This window comes from Salvelinus alpinus, chromosome 9, assembly GCF_045679555.1.
Source record: "Salvelinus alpinus chromosome 9, SLU_Salpinus.1, whole genome shotgun sequence".
In the NCBI taxonomy this organism is placed as follows: domain Eukaryota; kingdom Metazoa; phylum Chordata; class Actinopteri; order Salmoniformes; family Salmonidae; genus Salvelinus; species Salvelinus alpinus.
Genome location: NC_092094.1, coordinates 18945498 through 18963786, shown reverse-complemented (window position 1 = coordinate 18963786; position 18289 = coordinate 18945498). Strand labels below are relative to the sequence as shown.

Below are 18289 nucleotides of genomic sequence, written 5' to 3'. Positions count from 1 at the left end.
CAATTTAAAGTATAGTCTCCCCTTCCTTTTAGGATGAGCGGAGGGCACAGCAGCATGTGCATAAGGAGTGTCGAGCCAAGCTTAGCCAGAGTATCCAGGAGAACAAGAACTTCATGGACAATCAAAGCAGTGGGAGTAACAGTAACAGCAGCGAGGCCTGGGGTGACCAAAGCCCCTCTCAGGCTGCCTCTAGCCCCCTCCGCCTGGACCTCAGCTCAGGGACTGACTACCAGTACAGTGAGACTTCCCTGTCACCCCCCCGGCACCCCTCCAAGAGGCCCGCTCCAAACACCCCACCCATCAGTAATCAAGCGACTAAAGGTTTGACTCAATATTTATTTATTTAATCTAGCTAATCTATTGGAGTAGTAGCTGGAATTAGCATAGCATTATTCCTCTCTCACTCATCCTTTTGTTATTGATCTCTGTGCAATGTTTTTCTCCTCAGGAAAACGTCCTAAGAAAGGTATGGCCACCGCTAAACAGAGACTAAGGAAGATTCTCAAGCTGAGCAGGAACAACCACTTCTTGCTATAGCACTCAAGACCCTGATGTCTACAGAAATAACTTTGAGAAGGGACAACTCGCCCCCCTGCCCATATACTCTTTCGGTTGTAACTCACATTTTACAAAAATCATTGCTTGGATGGATTGACCTTAGTCAGTTAACTTGAGTGCACTCTTTTTATTACATTTTTTTGTGTGATTAATCGCATTGTCTGAAAGCGTTCAAAATAAACTGAAACATCCAAAATACATCATCTATACAGATAAAAACAACGATGCGATGTCCAAACAAGTTGACATTTAGGTTAAAGAAAGTGTGCTTTATCAATTTACCTGATTTGGCTAACCGTTACTTTGGACAAAATCAAGACTTGAATATTTTTGTAATGCTTTTCGTATAAAAATAAAATACAATTACAGCTCAATTTGAGCATATTCTGAATTTGCGATTTAATCGTGATTAATCACAGCAAATCCTGGAATTAACCCAATTTATTTTATCATTTGACAGCCCTAATTGGATAACAAGATAATGGATTTACAGAAGAAAGCACACAGTTTCCCATGGTGAAGTGTGTTGGTTTGGTCTGACTTAAGATCAAGAATGATGCTATGGTGTTTGAACTCATTTTAAATGGTGCTGAAGTGCATATTCATGTTATCCTTTCGTCTACCCTCTTGTTACAATCACCAGTGATTGAATTTGAGAGGGGGGTATATTTTGATGCAGCACTCCAGGCACCTCAGCCTCTCGGTATGTAAAAGCTATCTGTCGCTAATACATTAAGCCATTCCAAGAATACCTCTCCCAACACATTAAGTTTACAGGTTCTGTTTACTGAAGGGATTACGACTCCTCATTGCTCTATAGTTGGATCACTGACCATATCAAATGTGTTCCTTTGGTGCCACCTATTGGTCAAAGGAGGGCAGGAGCTTGAAAGTGCTGTTATTATGAAAGGTTTTTGAAATTGCAAAAAGCTATCAAGTAGAAAATGTACAGAATGTATAAACAGAAAATATAAGTTATCCTTAATTTATTTAACTTTCTCTTTTGGTGTTTGTGTTTTATTGTTTTTCTTTTGCTGGTATTGAATTATGTATCGTGAAAAAAGTTAATAATGGCTTTGATATGACAATCCTGTTACAATGGTTAATGTAACGGGTGTGTGATTATTTTTTTTTATTCGCAAACAGGTTGTATATGTTGCCTCTATCACATTCGTATGGGTGGATTTAAGCAAAAATCTACTAACATGTGGACCTAAATTAGATTTGAAATGTTTGGGAGATGATACACATTTCTTATCTTCTAGGTCGGCTAAGATTGATATTATCAAATAATATTTGTCTTACTCGTTAGTATGAATTTTTTTTTTTTTTTATATATAAATGTGTCTTAAGTGACACTGATAATTTTATAATTGTACAAAGTGTATGTGAGAAATGTAATTATGGCTACTGATCTAGTTATTGTTAGTGTATGTTTATTTTCCCTATCACTATACCCTTGGCTTGAAAGACCTCAGGTTGGATTTTGAATTGGTGGTGTTTTTTTGTTGGTGATAATGCCAAAAATGTGATTCCCATGAATGGGCGAAGTGAGAGATTGCTCCTGTTGGTGTCTTTCTCAGGGACACATTCTGTTGACTTAAGAAACATTTATTTTTATTTTTATAAGCAACATGAAATGACCCATCATCGTTGACACTTTCTGATCATTGATTTTATTTACATAAAAAAATATGCATTGGTATTACGAGTGTTACTAGGAAACCCCTTTTAGTTGTGACCTTGACTCCTTTTTATGGAAATTTAATTATGCTGCCTGTCTTCCCAACTTTCATTGGGAAGTTTGTTCATATATGTTGTCAATCGTCGTCACTTCAATAAGTGAATGATGGACTGAGGTACTATGTTACAACTGCTCAGGGCTCTTTGGTGGTGACTGTTTCTAGACTAAGAACTTTTAAATATTTATTTTATGGGCATTGTGCTACAGAGAATGGTTGCACCAAAAGAAGCAACCTCTTGAATACAAATCCTCTTTCTGCATTTAGCAAAGAGCATGCCAACAGAGGTGACCCCAAGTGAAGTTGAGCCATCTACTAAATCCTCACCATTCTTATATGCTATCTGCCAAGGCATATTGCACTAACTTCCAGGTTTAAGCATATCAAATAGGTTTAGATGCCCCCATTCAAGTATTTGTGACAGAACTGAGTTCCCATCATGAATTTACTTTTAATCCACACCCTCATGCTCATGGTGCCATCTGCCTGGCTACCTACTTTAGCCATTGTGCTTGGGCTCCAAAAGTATTGGGACAGTGAATTTTTTTCTTTGTTTTGGCTCTGTATTCCAGCACTTTGGATTTGAAATGATACAGTAACTATGAGGTTAGTCAGCTTTAATTTGATGGTATTTTCGTCCATGTCGGGTGAACCGTTTAGAAATTACAGCACTTGGTGTACATGGTCCCCCCCCATTTTTAGGGGATCAAAAGTATTGGAACTAATTCACTTGTGTATTAAAGTAGTTTCAAGTTTATTTAGTCCCATATTGATAGCATGCAATGATTACATCAAGCTTGTAACTACAAACTTGTTGTCATTTGAGTCACTTTTATTGTAATTAAGAATTGGATGTTTCTAAACACTTCTACATTAATGTGGATGTTACCATGATTACGGATAATCCTGAATGAGTGAGAAAGTTAGACGCACATATCATTTACCCCCCCCCAAAAAAAAATGCTAAACTCCCCTGATATTAAAATGGTGAGAGGTTAGCATGTCTTGAGGGTATATTATTTGTGCGTCTAACTTTCTCACTCTTCATTATTCACAATTCATTCAGGACTATCCGTAATCGTGGTAGCATCCACATTAATGTCCCATGTTTCATGAGCTGAAATAAAAGATCCCAGAAATGTTCCATATGCACAAAAAGCTTATTTCTCTCAAATTTAGACCACGAACCTGTTTGCATTCCTGTTAGTGAGCATTTCTCCTTTGCCAAGATAATCCATCCACCTGAGGGGTGTAACCACACGAGCCCAGGACCTCCACATCCGGGTTCTTCTCCTGCAGGATCGTCTGAGTGGGTGCTGAGAGTATTTTTGTCTGTAATAAAGCCCTTTTTTGGGGAAAAGCAAATACTTATTGGCTGGGCATGGCTCCCAAGTGGGTGGGCCTGGGAGGGTATAGGCCCACCCAGGGCTGCGCCCGCGCCCAGTCATGTTAAATCCATAAATAAGGGCCTAATGAATTTATTTCATTTTACTGATTTCCTTATATGAACTGTAACTCAGTAAAATCTTTTAAATTGTTTTGTGTTATTTTTGTTCAGTATAGAAGTGTTTAGAAACAGTCAATTGTTATTTACAATAAAATGCACTCTAAAATGACAGTACATGATTTACCATTCATTTCTATTGGGTACAAAATAATCTGAAACATAACCAAAACAAACAGTAAAAACATCCAACAAGTTTGTAGATTCACAAGCTTGATTTAATCATTGCGCGCTAGGAATATGGGAGCAAATACTAAACTTTTTGACTACTTTAATACACGTGAATTTGTCCCAAAAGTTTTGGTCTCCTAAAATGGGTGGACTATGCACAGAAAGTGCTGTAATTTCTAAATGGTTCACCCGATATTGATGGAAATAGCCTAAAATTAAAGCTGACAGTCTGCACTTTAACTTCAGTCATTATATTATTTCTGGAGTACAGAGCCACAACAAGATGGTGTGGAGAGATTAATTCAGAGAAGCTTGACTTCCAATTCTACTCCCAGGCCCTGTAAAACCACAATAACAAAAAGTCTAAGCTTCTGAAAGGGCGAAGATCATGAGTTGCTTTTCAGTTACTCTCAACAACACTGTTTCACTTTTCATCGTCCCAACATGTTTGATCATGCAAGGCATTACTGGCCTTCTGGCAGAGTCTTGTTCTCCAGTAGACTACTATTAATTGTACAGTATTTAACTGAATTTTAGACTATTTTTACATTTGTGGGAAGTGTTGGTCATTTCCAGTCTGCGGTTTGGTTGAATGTCTATAATAGTTTATTTCATCATTGAAAACAATAAGCTTGTCTTGACACTAACCCATTGCAATGAATATTTGAATGTTTATTTCTGTAAACATCCCAATGTGGCCTGTAAATAATTACATATTTTAAAGTGATGTTTTCCTTATTTATTCTCAACCACTAACCTGCATCATTAAGACTGGGTAAGATATTTCCTTGACAAATGCCTTTGGTGCGGTAGCTAGGCTTGGATCACTTGAATGAACGTCTGTCACCAATGACTACTGTGAGAGCTAATGTAAAGCAAGAAAAAAAAAAGTGTTTTACATTTCCATCAACAATGTGCATGCTTGGAGATCAAACAGTGCTAGAGGTTTTCATAGTACCACACTTACATATAGCAGGTTGGTCATCATTACGCAACAGTGCACAAATGTAAAGTGCCTTGTGTTTGTGTCCCCCTACTGCTGAAATATGGAACTCTGAGTCCCAAGACACTAAATTGTTGCTGTGCCCTTTTCTCAATCTCTTCAGTGCTCACTGATTTGAAAGGCATGGAGTCTGGACAGCCTTAAAACAGTCCATGACTGGTGTAAGCAATATGGCAGAAGCTGTTCTCAGCCCAACCAAGTGGGGCCATCTTCCAACCCAACTGTAATTTCAGAGCTGTGAACAGTGACACTGACGGAGTATGAACTAGGGGGGCCTGGAAACCAAACAATATACTGTTATTATAGTCCTCCTTTAGAAAAGATCATCATCATGAAACTAAATATACAGAGATTACAATGAAGTTGCCATGTGATCAGAATCAGTCCTATGGGTATATGTACATTGACTGTTGTTACATTCAAACTATTTTTGGTGGATGGTATTAGGTGCATGGCCCAAGTACATTTAGGATAAATGTATTATCAATTGATCTCGTTTTCTATTTAGCTCATGTGGAAGCATGGCATGCACAATTATAGTGACGCGAGCCCGGGCTCGAGCACTAAAGTGAAAACTGCACTGTGTGCGCGCGGGGATGACAGTCGCCATTTTATTTTGAAAAATCAAACCGAATTGGAAGGAGAGCAACCCAAAAGGAAGGAATATCACAAATACATTTTTGGAACCATGGTAAGTTTTTAAAAACAATATATTGCAAAGAATCGACGGTATTTAAAAAAAAATTGGGACACATTACTAAGCAAAGTGGGCGACTAGCCGTTAGGCGTCGTAGTTAACGTGAGCAAAGACAAGCTAGCGTACCTCAGTAGCGTTGGCTAAAGTTAGCCAGCTAGGAACAGTTGGATGGTCCCATCTCAAAGTAGAGTTGGTTAGTGAAAATCACCATATATTAACGTTTAACATGGCTTACTCATTTCGAGTTTGCGGATGCTGCACTCCGAGAATATTGTCATGCTAACGTTTATATGAACTAGTTAACGTTAACTAACACTAGTTGGCTAGTTACGGTACCTGGTAATACATACATAGCTAACCTAGCTGCTAGGTAATTTAGCTAACGTTACTTTGTTGGCAATTTATTTCCATTGACAATAACGTAACTAATAATCAATCGCAAGTGCATTGACCAGCTAACTAGTGTTTTATAGAATTGTTGGCTTTGCAACGTAAACAAATGTAACTAACGTTAGTTAGCCAACGACAGAAAAACAACCTAACATACGGCCTTCTGAGCGTTGACGTTAGCTAACATTAGCTGGCTGACGTTTGCCACATCTGCTAATTTAGCTAGCTGGTGTTGGCAACGCAATGTGCTTGCTTATCCGGCTAGCTAACGTTAGCTGGCTAGCTCTTTGTCTCAATGGATAAGTTGACTTGTAACAGTAGATGTCAGATGGTTAACGTTAGTTACATAACGTTACCATCGTTTGCTAACGTTAACGGACCAAGTTGGTCAGTTATATTCTGCAGCTAGCAAACATGGCTATCGTGAGCGAAGTTTGCTAACTAACGAGATGTTGCCGAAGATTGAGTGAACATATACTAGCGAAGTACGTTATCTACGTGGACGATAACACATTGAATTGTTTTTTTTTATAGATGAGACACACACGACAAATATGCGAACGTTAACTTAGTTGCCGTTAGTGAGATAATACTAACGTTTATTTGCATTATTACTGGGACACTGAAATCATAGCTAGCTACCTACGTGAGCAATTAATATAACTCGCTTTAAGTAGCTAAACGACTTTGGCTTGGTTATTCATTGATTAACCACGTGTTGTCAGTGTAGAAGAGAAATATAGGACATCATCCGTATTATCAGCGCACACGATGCTGATTGGACTGGTAGTAACGGTTAAAGGGTGTGTATCAAGTCAAGGCCCAACTTGGTAGCTGTACAAGACCGACGTTGTGGACATAGCTTTCGCTAACATTTATCATTTGTTTGGGCAAAATTCACATATAGACAGTGACCATCGTTGTAACTCGGTCATGGTGACTTTCTACCTGTAATTTGCGAAGTAGCTGATTAACTAAGTTAGTTGTTGATGTTTTTTAGTTAGCCTACCACCCTACTCTTGTACACTTGCACACACTAACTTACATAGATGTTTATATTTTTCTTTTGTGTTATTGACTGTACGTTTGTTTGTAACTCTGTTGTTTTTGTCGCACTGCTTTGCTTTATCTTGGCCTGGTCGCAGTTGTAAATGAGAACTTGTTCTCAACTGGCCTACCTGGTTAAAAAAAACGTATATATTTTTAGTATTGCGGTGGTGTGTGAATCAGGATTATACCAGGCGAGTAGTAGGCCTGGAAGCCTACCCCATTATTTTTTGTGGGCAATGAGGCTCTTTTCCCATGGCAGTTGTACACTGCACTTTTGGTATTTACAACCCCAGTTTATCATATGACTATTTATATATATATATATACATTTTTAAACCTTTATTTAACTAGGCAAGTCAGTTAAGAAAAAAATCTTATTTACAATGAGGGGGGGCAGAACAACATATTTTGTAACTTGTCAGCTCAGGGATTTGATCTAGCAACCTTTCGGTTACTGGCCCAATGCTCTAACCACTAGGCTACCTACTATGTAGTATTTGCTCAATGATTTTGTACTGTTTTTATGTGCATCTGTATTAACTAGTTTTCTCTCTTGGCTATTTTCAGATTCTGAACTTGATGTTGCACTGAGGGACTTTACCTTGCATCAAGATCCACTGATAGAAGTAGCTTGTTGTAAAACATTTTCACACCTTGGGGGGGGGGGGCAGAAGTAACCTATCACTGAAGTGACTAAAGGGGAATAATGGTGATTTTGCGCCGGGCACGGCCGCCTGCTTCCGCCCCAACCAGCAATGAATCTTGACTCGCTCTCGCTGGCTTTGTCTCAAATCAGCTACTTGGTGGACAATTTAACTAAGAAAAACTACAGAGCCAGCCAGCAGGAAATACAACATGTGAGTAGCATGTGGTATTAGGCTCACAAATTGTCTTTTTCTGTCTTTTTGTAGTTTTGCCACTAAAAAGCAGTACACACATTTTTCAGACGTTTGAAGGGCTATAATTAAGTAGATTTTGAAATGTACATGCATTCAAATTTATTTTTTTATTTGACCTTTTATTTAACTAGGCAAGTCAGTAAAGAACAAATTCTTATTTTCAATGACGGCCTAGGAACAGTTAACTGCCTTGTTCAGGGGCCTGAACGACCAATTTTTACCTTGTCAGCTTGGGGATTATCACAAAATGATTGTAAAGCCAATATGATTCTAGTGTTCATAGGATTTTTCTGTATAAAAATGGCCATAATTGGTGGGTGTGGCAAGGTGTGTAGCAATGTCGGCATGGCTTAATTTGGTCAGGGTCTTGGTTATAAAAAAAAATTGAAGCCCCCCATCTTAGTGACGGAGATTTTGTTTTAAAGCCAGTTTCCCTTAATTCTAGACATTTAGCTATGTAGCCGAGATAACATTTTGCAGTTTAAACTAATTTCCTTATTTGTTCTTATGATCAATCATTGTAACATAATCAATACTCCTGAATTCATAGTTTTTGTCTAGCTTTTATTTTAGTGATAGTTTTCATATTTAACAATAAATCGTCTTTTTTTACGTACTTTATATCTGATTTTAGTAGTTAAAGTTTACACTGAAAATATTTTTCCACCCCGAAAAATGTATTTCACTAAAAACAATGTTTGGATATAGGTGGCCTGAATAAACAAGATGTTTCTATGCAGAAAAAATCCTGGATTTGGAATTGCATTAGGTCTGACAATTATATTGTGGCTGTGACGGCTAACCTGTTATTTGTTCTTTTGTTGAATGTGTTCTGTCCCAACAGATTGTGAATCGTCACGGCCCTGAGGCAGACAGGCATTTATTACGCTGTCTTTTCTCCCATGTGGATTTCAGTGGCGATGGTAAAAGCAGTGGCAAAGATTTCCATCAGGTAATTTCTGATTAGTAATACTCAATACACCAGTTGCTAAACAGATTTTAGCCATGAGGACTAAGGGTTTCTTTAAATTTCCTGATCGTCATTGGTATTGTCTATCTTGCCTTTATTATTTTAGAAAGTGACTCTGCTTTCCTATTTTGTCCTTAACCTGTTCTGTTATGTACCCTCTTCTCCCTTTTACCTTCGTTTGCCCACTTGACCAAGACACAGTTTCTGATCCAGGAGTGTGTTTCACTGATTTCAAAGCCAAATTTTATTTCAACACTCTGCTACACAATCGACAATCCCTTGCACTACCAGAAGGTAGGAGATATGTGCTTATTTTCTCACCTATCTTTGTAAAATAATTTTGCCATTCATAAAATATTATAAAATACATTAGACCTCGTGCCAATATTAGTGTCTGCATCAGAATAACTGTAATGTTTTCTAAAACTTTATCATTTTCAGAGTTTGAAGCCTTCCACCCACTTGTTTACTCAGTTGAGTAAAGTTCTCAAGCTAAGCAAGGTTCAAGAAGTAAGTAAAGTAATATGGAAATGTATGTTATCAGATGGTGGTTTTTATTGTGGTGTTTAAAAATAATATGCCAAACAATTTGAGTCTACATAAATCTTTATTTTTTTCCCCCTAAGGTTATATTTGGCCTTGCTTTGCTGAATTCGTGCAACGCAGACCTTCGTGGTTTTGGTAAACTCAGTTTTATATTTAATAATTTGACTATACCTGCTGATTTGAAAACATGCAATGTTTTATCTGTATGGGGGGGTCACATGAGTTATTCTGTTATCAAGGTGTCCAAGTGTAGCACATGGAAATGTGTGAAACACTCCTTAGCCTGAGGTGTCCCTACATGGGCTGCAAAATAGTTCGCTTTTCGCATGGCACAGCTGTTAAAAAGATGCTTCGCAAGGGCCAGTCACGTGTGCTAAAAAGGCGGAGGTCCTGTGTTCAAGCCTCTGTGAGCTGAATCAGGAGGAAGCCGTACACTCTAAGCAAGCAGCTTGACATCTGTTATAGAAGTCTAGAAATGAAACTATATGAAAATTTCATATCACAATTATAGTGACCAAAATTATCACGGTTATCAGTATTATCGCGGTATTGTTAAAATGTGCTGGAAATGTTCAAAAGTACTGATACATACACACTTAAATCATTTCACCAAGTTTTATATTGAAAACCAACAAATAAAATTAGCAGCACTGTGTACTTTTTGTGTGCATAAACTTGAAAAATAATAACATTAACATTAAAGATGGCACCATGTGGCCATGAAGTAAGCTTCCCTAGTGCAGGTTTAAATGAACACATCCTAAATTAAGCAAATCAAATAAACAAACAACAAAATTAGCAGCACTCACTTTGTGGTGAGGCACGCCAACCTTTATCAGCCTCAGAAAGCCAGGTCTCAAAAATTTGAAATGGCACCATGTCCTTTGCAATGTAATATGAAAAGACTGGAGTGAGGTCTTGAGCATTTTTTGATGTGGGTGCATAAGCACCCTGACTTAATAAATGCTTGCTCGATTGTCTGTCACAACTAGATGAGGGACCAGGTGCATCACTGGGTTTGCCTGCTGCACGCCCACTACGTAAACAAGGGAATAGTAAATGCAGTAGTATTATTATTGCCGTTATTATTATTATTATTATTCACTTCTTATGGCTGAAATCCCATTAACAGGATCGATATGACAACAGCCAGTGAAAGTGCAAGGCGCCAAATTCAAAAAACAAATCTCATAATTAAAATTCCTCAAACATACAAGTATTATACACCATTTTAAAGATGAACTTGTTGTTAATCCCACCAGTGTCCGGTTTTAAAAAGGCTTTACGACGAAAGCATACCATGCGATTATGTTAGGTCAGCGCTTAGTCACAGAAAGAGTCACAAAAAGCAGAAATGGAGATAAAATTATTCACTAACCTTTGATGATCTTCATCAGATGACACTCATAGGACTTCATGTTACACAATACATGTATGTTTTGTTCAATAAAGTTCATATTTATATCCAAAAATCTGTTTACATTGGAACGCAGCTAACTCTCACGGGCGAGACTGAGCTCATGGCGTTCTGCCAGACCTCTTATTCAATCAGCTCTTATTCTCTCCCCCTTCACAGTAGAAGCCTGAAACAAGGTTCTAAAGACTGTTGACATCTAGTGGAAGCCTTAGGAAGTGCAATCGTACCAAATTTTACACGGTTTCTTGAATAGGCAAAGACTTGAAAAACTACAAACCTCAGATTTCCAACTTCCTGGTTGGATTTTTTCCTCTGGTTTCTGCCTGCCATATGAGTTCTGTTATACTCACAGACATCGTTCAGACAGATTTAGATATGTCAGTGTTTTCTATCCAAATCTACTAATAATATGCATATCTTAGCTTCTGGGCCTGAGTAGCAGCCAGTTTACTCTGGGCACCTTATTCATCCAAGCTACTCAATACTGCCCCCCAGCCATAAGAAGTTAAGACTGTGTATCTTCTGTGTTGCATTTGAGTATATGCAATGACCCCATGCGCAATTTACATAAATACAAATGAGTCTTAACTTCTTTGGCATAGGGGGCGGTATTTTGACGTCCGGATGAAAAGCGTGCCCAAAGTAAACTGCCTGCTACTCAGGCCCAGAAACTAGGATATGCATATAATTGGATTTGGATAGAAAACACTCTAAAGTTTCTAAAACTGTTAAAATAATGTCTGAGTATAACAGAACTCAAATGGCAGGTGAAACCCCGAGGACAAACCATTAAAAAACTGATTTCAATGTCTGTCAACAGTCTTTAGAAAGAGTTTCAGGCTGTTTTTTTGGGAAAATGAGAGAAGTTGTAGTTTTTCTAAATGGTTCCCATTTTGTCTGTAGTGTTTCCAAGCGCATGGCCGAGAGCGCGTTCTTTTTGTTTATCTCCGGTAAAGACAATAACGATTCTCTGTCTTAAATTTAATTGTTTATTTGCGTATTAGGGTACCTAAGGATTGATTATAAACGTTGATTGACTTGTTTGGAGAAGTTTATTGGTAACGTTTGGGATTCATTTTGTATGCATTTTGACGGAGGGAAACCGAGTGGATTATTGACTGAAGCGCGCCAGCTAAACTGAGTTTTTATGGATATAAAGAAGGAATTTATCGAAAAAAAGGACCATTTGTAATGTAACAGACCTTTTGGAGTACCAACAGAAGAAGATCTTCAAAGGTAAGGCATATATTATATCGCTATTTCTGACTTTCGTGTCGCAACTCCCTGGTTGAAAATGTTTTTTATGCATTTGTGTGCTGAACGCTGTCCTCAGATAATCGCATGGTTTGCTTTCGCCGTAAAGCCTTTTTGAAATCTGACACCTTGGCTGGATTAACAACAAGTTAAGCTTTATTTTGATGTATTGCACTTGTGATTTCATGAAAGTTTAATATTTATAGTAATTTGAATTTGACGCTCTGCCATTTCACCGGATGTTGGCCAGGTGGGACACTACCGTATAGGAGTCTATAGTGTTTCTCCTGTTGGAACACCTTTACAACCAAGTCGACAACTGCCGGATTTTAAATGAACAAAATATGTTGGTTGGGTTACTAAACTACATAACATGTTATCGTGTGCAATGGGCGAATAGTCTGCAGACACATGACGCATACAGCAGCAGAACAACGTGTAGTGTTTTTACAAGAGTAGGTAATACTGAAAGCTTCAGTTTACATTATTGACAAGCTATTAGCAAGTTAGACAGACAAACCATGTCGTTTTCCCCCACATCATGCATTGAGCTAAAAGTTGGCTTACATTCGCTATAAAGTAGTGGGTGGTGGTCCTGAAGATGCCTCAAGAGATTTGAAGTGTTAATGTAAAGGAGTACCTGGTATTGTGTAGGTCCGGAGAACTGTTTTACGTACCAGGTGGCTATCTCTCGGTTATCGTCTTCAGGTGGGGCCTTCAGTATGTCGATTGCTACGGTGTGGCAGGGGTAGTCAGCAAAGCAGAACACATCTGGGCTCATGAGGGAGTGCTGGATGAATGACAGCTGGAAGAGAGCGATAATGGTCAAGAGGGCTGAGGAGAGGAGTTCATTGATGTGAATGAAGGAGTTTGTTACCTACGGAAATAAGACCAAAGTGTTGAGTGTCTTGTCATTTACATAAACCTGGCCCAATCTCCTCCTAACCTGACCCATTCTCCTCCTTACCTGTCCTTCAGCATGCTTCCAGGGCCGGTAGATTAGGTCAACAGGGAACACCTCCATGCCCAGGCCCCTCTGGCTCCCATACACCACCATCTGCAGTCCCTTGCATGTTCTGCAGACAGGGTGACCATCTTCGATTAAGCTTCCCTCAGCACTCTTGTAAAACCCAAAATACTACCACACTTCAGATTTGGTCCTCTTAGAAGGCTGAAAAATCTCCCGAGCGCTGTCACTGCCTTCTGCCATGTTTTCACACAAAACAAAACCCATGTTGCATGCTGTGCCTGCGTCAGACTGTTGCTAACTTTGGTTGATGCAGAACAGTATTTACTGTGAATTTTTCAAACCGTGGTAATCAAACATGGTTTTAATGGTGATTTAAAATGTAAAACAGTAATACTAGTCGTCGGGTATTTTACAGTGGTTTATCGTGAAACCGGTAACCGTTTCATCCTTAAAAGTATTTATTTGAAATATTTCCCCATTTTGTCTTTAGCCGCGCAGTTCGTCAAACAAAGGCTCCCGGACCTCCTCCGCTCGTACGTGGACGCGGACCTTGGAGGAAACCAGGAAGGTGGCTTCCAAGATATTGCCATAGAGGTCCTGCACCTGCTCCTCTCCCATCTTCTGTTTGGCCAGAAGGGAGCCAGCGGGGTCGGACAAGAGCAGATTGAAGCGTTCCTCAAGACACTGTGTAGAGGTGAGGGGCATAGACGTACTACTTGAAAGGAAATGTTTATTTCCAGAAGTAACACAAACTCTGAATCCTTCATTCACAGCAATCTGGTCGTTTTGTACATGTTGCCCCATCAATTAAATATTCTGGTTCAGATTTCCCGCAGGAGCGCTGCCCTGTGGTGCTCGCACCACTGCTATACCCTGAAAAACGGGACATTCTGATGGACAGGATTCTGCCAGACTCGGGAGAGTTAGCCAAGACCATGATGGAGAGTTCTCTCGCAGAGTTCATGCAGGAAGTTGGCTATGGCTTTTGTGCAAGGTGACTGTTATTTAGCAACTGAAATGCCCATTACAAATGTAATTAATTCAGTAGTTTTTGACGTCATGCATGACCACTGTTAATGTATTGTCTGTCTTTCATTCTAAGTCTCGATGAATGCCGCAACATAATCCTACAGTATGGGGTGCGAGAGGTTACTGCCAGCCAGGTGGCCAGGGTCCTGGGGATGATGGCTCGCACCCACTCTGGCTTGTCTGATGGAATCCCCCTACAGGTGAGGGTTGACCTGATGGTAACTTACTGAAGATCTGTTAAAAAAAATGGCATTGCTCTCTAAGTATACTATTGTTTTTATTTTTTATTTCTCAGTCCATCTCGGCTCCGGGCAGTGGCATTTGGAGCGATGGAAAGGACAAAAGTGATGGATCTCAGGCGCACACCTGGAATGTAGAAGTTCTAATTGATGTGGTCAAAGAAGTTGTAAGTTATAGTGGCATTACATGTTATTCCCCTTCAGTTGGCCATTCATGTTTTGCAGTTTGTACAGGAAATGTCCTTTTTATATTTTAGAACCCCAATCTGAACTTTAAAGAGGTGACCTACGAGCTCGATCACCCTGGCTTCATAATCCGGGACAGCAAGGGACTGCAGATGGTGGTGTATGGGATCCAGAGGGGCCTGGGCATGGAGGTGTTCCCTGTCGACCTAATCTACCGGCCCTGGAAGCATGCTGAAGGACAGGTAAGGAGAATGGGTCAGGTTTATGTAAGTGACAAGACACAACACTTTGGTCTTATTTCCATAGGTAACACACTCCTTTCACATCAATGAACTCCTCTCCTCAGCCCTCTTAACCATTATCACTCTCTACCAGCTGTCATTCATCCAGCACTCCCTCATGAGCCCAGATGTGTTCTGCTTTGCTGACTACCCCTGCCACACCGTAGCAATCGACATACTGAAGGCCCCACCTGAGGACGATAACCGAGAGATAGCCACCTGGTACGTAAAACAGTTCTCCTGACCTCCACAATACCAGGTACTCCTTTACATTAATTATTAGAACAATGTCATGCCATTTGATATACTTTATTTGTGATTTTCGCCTCACAGGAAGAGCCTGGACCTGGTGGAAAGCCTCCTGCGCCTCTCTGAGGTGGGCCAGTACGAGCAGGTAAAGCAGCTCTTCAGCTTTCCCATCAAGCACTGTCCTGACATGCTGGTGCTGGCACTGCTGCAGATAAGCACCTCCTGGCACACCTTGCGCCACGAGCTCATCTCCACCCTCATGCCAATCTTCCTGGGCAACCACCCCAACTCTGCTATCATCTTACACTACGCCTGGCATGGACAGGGCCAGTCCCCCTCTATCCGTCAGCTGATTATGCACTCTATGGCTGAGTGGTACATGAGAGGGGAGCAGTACGACCAGGCCAAGCTGTCCCGCATCCTGGATGTGGCCCAGGACTTGAAGGTAGGTAGGGAGGGATCCGTGGGTTTTCTTCAGGAAATGTGGTATAGTTTTGTGAAGGTATGGTGTTCACCCATTCTGCCCAGTGGGTTAAAACGCATTTTGTTGATGGCATTTCACTTTCTTATGTTATAAAATACATTTTACCAAGACAATTGATTCTTCATGTTCTGAATTGTTCAGCCTGGTCTTTCCCTAACATATCGTTAACATATCCAAAAAGTCAGATTTTGTAACCTAATACATCCGATAATAAGCATCAAGCTCTGTAGGAGCGGTGCAGCTTTATTGCCTACACGTTTGAGAATTTTATATTTTATGGTCCTCGTCTTCCAAGTTGTTTCTGCGGGTCGCAAATAGCAAAATTACATGACCCGAGCTGAAATAAATGTAAATGTTTTGAAACTAAAAAGCTCAGTGCTCCGGTGACATTTCAGAGATACTCTTGTTTTTGTGAGAAGTCTTCTTTCTTTTTTTTTATATATATATACAGGAACTTCGCATGAATATGAACAGTGTACACTAAAATATGAAAATACTACATGTCATGTCTCAAAATTGATATCTCTTACCTTAATTGTTTTTACCCTTGTAGGATGGTTGAAATTAGGGTGACTAAATCAGTGGAGACCAGATGGGGGGGGAAATTCAGGAAAATAGCATCGTGTCAGCTAGCAGATACAATGTCATTGTGCTAACACTAGTTAAACTTGGCTTGCGAAATTACCTCCAACTTTCTTCATACTGGACACGGCCATATAAAAATGGTATCCACAAGTTCATCTGACTGGGGAAGTATACTGAGCAAAAATATAAATGCAACAATTTCAAAGATTTACTGAGTTACAGTTCATTCATATAAGGAAATCAATCAACAAACAAATTCATTAGGTCCTAATCTATGAATTTCATGGGTGGACCTGTGGGGGGCATAGGCCCATCAGTTTCATTGGGTGGCTGGTCTGACTATCCCGCATTTGAAGAAGTCTGATGTGGGGGTCCTGGACTGGCGTGGTAACACGTGGTCTGCGGTTGTGAGGTCAGTTGGGCATACTGCCATATTCTCTAAAATTATGGGGGTGGCTTATGGTAGAGAAATTAACATTCAATTCTGTCAACGCCTCTGGTGGACATTCCTGCAGGCAGCATGCCAATTGGATGCTCCTTCAACTTGAGACATCTGACACATCTTAGGTGCATTTTGAAATTTGAAAACCTGAAACCCCACCTCTTTAAGGAATACCTAGGATAGGATAAAGTAATCCTTCTAACCCCCCCCCTTAAAAGAGTTAGATGCACTATTGTAAAGTGGTTGTTCCACTGGATATCATAAGGTGAATGCACCAATTTGTAAGTCGCTCTGGATAAGAGCGTCTGCTAAATGACTTAAATGTAAATGTAATTTTATTGTTTCCATCACAAGGTGCACCTGTGTAATGATCATGCTGTTTAATATGCCACACCTGTCAGGTGGATGGGTTATTTTGGCCAAGTAGAAATGCTCACTAACAGGTATGGAAACAAAATTGTGCACAACATTTTAGAGGTGCTTTTGTGCGTATGAGACCTTTCTGAGATCTTTTATTTCAGCTGGTAAAACACAGGACCAGCACTTTACATGTTGCGTTTTATATTTTTGTTCAGTATAAAGGGCATCATTGCCAAAATCCAGAGGTATCCCTTTAATCCTCGCACACAATCCAGCCTTACTGATGCAATGCTATTTTCTTGATTTATTACCTTTTTTTTCTCTGGCCTTCATTGATTTAGTTGCCCTAATTTTGACCATCCTACAAGGGTAGAAACTCCATTAAGTTTTGAATGGATTATGATAGTGACATGAGTTTGGGACCATTTGGTTTTCTTAGGATTATCTACATAATTAACACGTTTTATCCATTGGTCAAAAGATACATTTTTGATTTTGTACACTATATAAGGCTACTTTGTGCAAATGGTTTTTTGCAATATCCAAACTGTTCCTCTTGTTTTTCAGTCTCTATCTATGCTGCTAAATGGTACTCCATTTGCCTTCGTTATTGACCTTGCTGCACTTGCCTCTCGCCGTGAATACCTCAAACTTGACAAATGGCTGACTGACAAAATCCGAGAGCATGGGGTGAGTGGTGTGAGTTGAGCCTTTAATTTTCAGCAATTACAACCACTATACATACACTTTGCTATAAGAAGTTATTGGGATCTAGTACATGAGTCATTGACCTGTTTGCTGTTCTAGGAGCCCTTCATCCAGGCGTGTGTTACGTTCCTGAAGAGACGTTGTCCCTCTATCATTGGTGGTCTGGCCCTAGAAAAGGACCAGCCCAAAAGCGCCCTCCTTCCCCCGGAAACGATGGCTACCATGCTGGGTTGTCTGCAGTCCTGTGCTGGGTGGGTTTACCTACCAGAGCTCGAATCATGGGGCCTATGATCAAATTTGCTCTTTCATTACTCAGTCATGTTGTATGGTGCCAAAAGGTCTAGTTTCATAGATAATTTAATTTCAACTTATCTTGTATTGTTATCTACAAAGGTCATATTCATCTAGAATTATTTTTTTTTTTTTTACTCAGCCAAAAAAGAAACGTTCTCTCACTGTCAACTGTGTTTATTTTCAGCAAACTTAATGTGTAAATATTTGTATGACCATAATAAGATTCAACAATTGATACATAAACTGAACAAGTTCCACAGA

At 39.7% G+C, this 18289-nt stretch overlaps 2 protein-coding genes across 27 annotated transcripts in view; both read left to right on the top strand.

Annotated features, from left to right (window-relative positions):
- The window catches only part of LOC139584451 (lysine-specific demethylase 7B-like), a 54672-nt gene extending 50754 nt beyond the window's left edge, over positions 1-3918 (top strand). For 5 of the 7 annotated variants that reach the window (XM_071416324.1, XM_071416327.1, XM_071416321.1 and 2 more), the window contains exons 19-20: positions 33-321; positions 449-3918. In XM_071416324.1, coding sequence (XP_071272425.1) covers positions 33-321; positions 449-537 — 378 coding nt within the window. In that variant the 3' untranslated portion in view covers positions 538-3918. Of the gene's footprint in view, positions 1-15; positions 322-448 lie in introns of all 7 variants that reach the window. The other 2 variants (XM_071416326.1, XM_071416323.1) reach the window with 1 other exon arrangement.
- Positions 3919-5511: 1593 nt separating this feature from the next.
- LOC139584447 (CCR4-NOT transcription complex subunit 1-like) overlaps positions 5512-18289 on the top strand; it is a 37864-nt gene continuing 25086 nt past the window's right edge. For 10 of the 20 annotated variants that reach the window (XM_071416304.1, XM_071416301.1, XM_071416302.1 and 7 more), the window contains exons 1-15: positions 5512-5669; positions 7683-7972; positions 8859-8966; positions 9180-9278; positions 9426-9494; positions 9611-9665; positions 13662-13865; positions 13997-14165; positions 14274-14400; positions 14496-14606; positions 14697-14867; positions 15001-15128; positions 15240-15600; positions 17594-17725; positions 17834-17985. In XM_071416304.1, the coding sequence (XP_071272405.1) occupies positions 7871-7972; positions 8859-8966; positions 9180-9278; positions 9426-9494; positions 9611-9665; positions 13662-13865; positions 13997-14165; positions 14274-14400; positions 14496-14606; positions 14697-14867; positions 15001-15128; positions 15240-15600; positions 17594-17725; positions 17834-17985 (1988 nt within the window). In that variant the 5' untranslated portion in view covers positions 5512-5669; positions 7683-7870. The remainder of the gene's footprint in view (positions 5670-7682; positions 7973-8858; positions 8967-9179; positions 9279-9425; positions 9495-9610; positions 9666-13661; positions 13866-13996; positions 14166-14273; positions 14401-14495; positions 14607-14696; positions 14868-15000; positions 15129-15239; positions 15601-17593; positions 17726-17833; positions 17986-18289) is intronic. The other 10 variants (XM_071416316.1, XM_071416315.1, XM_071416313.1 and 7 more) reach the window with 3 other exon arrangements.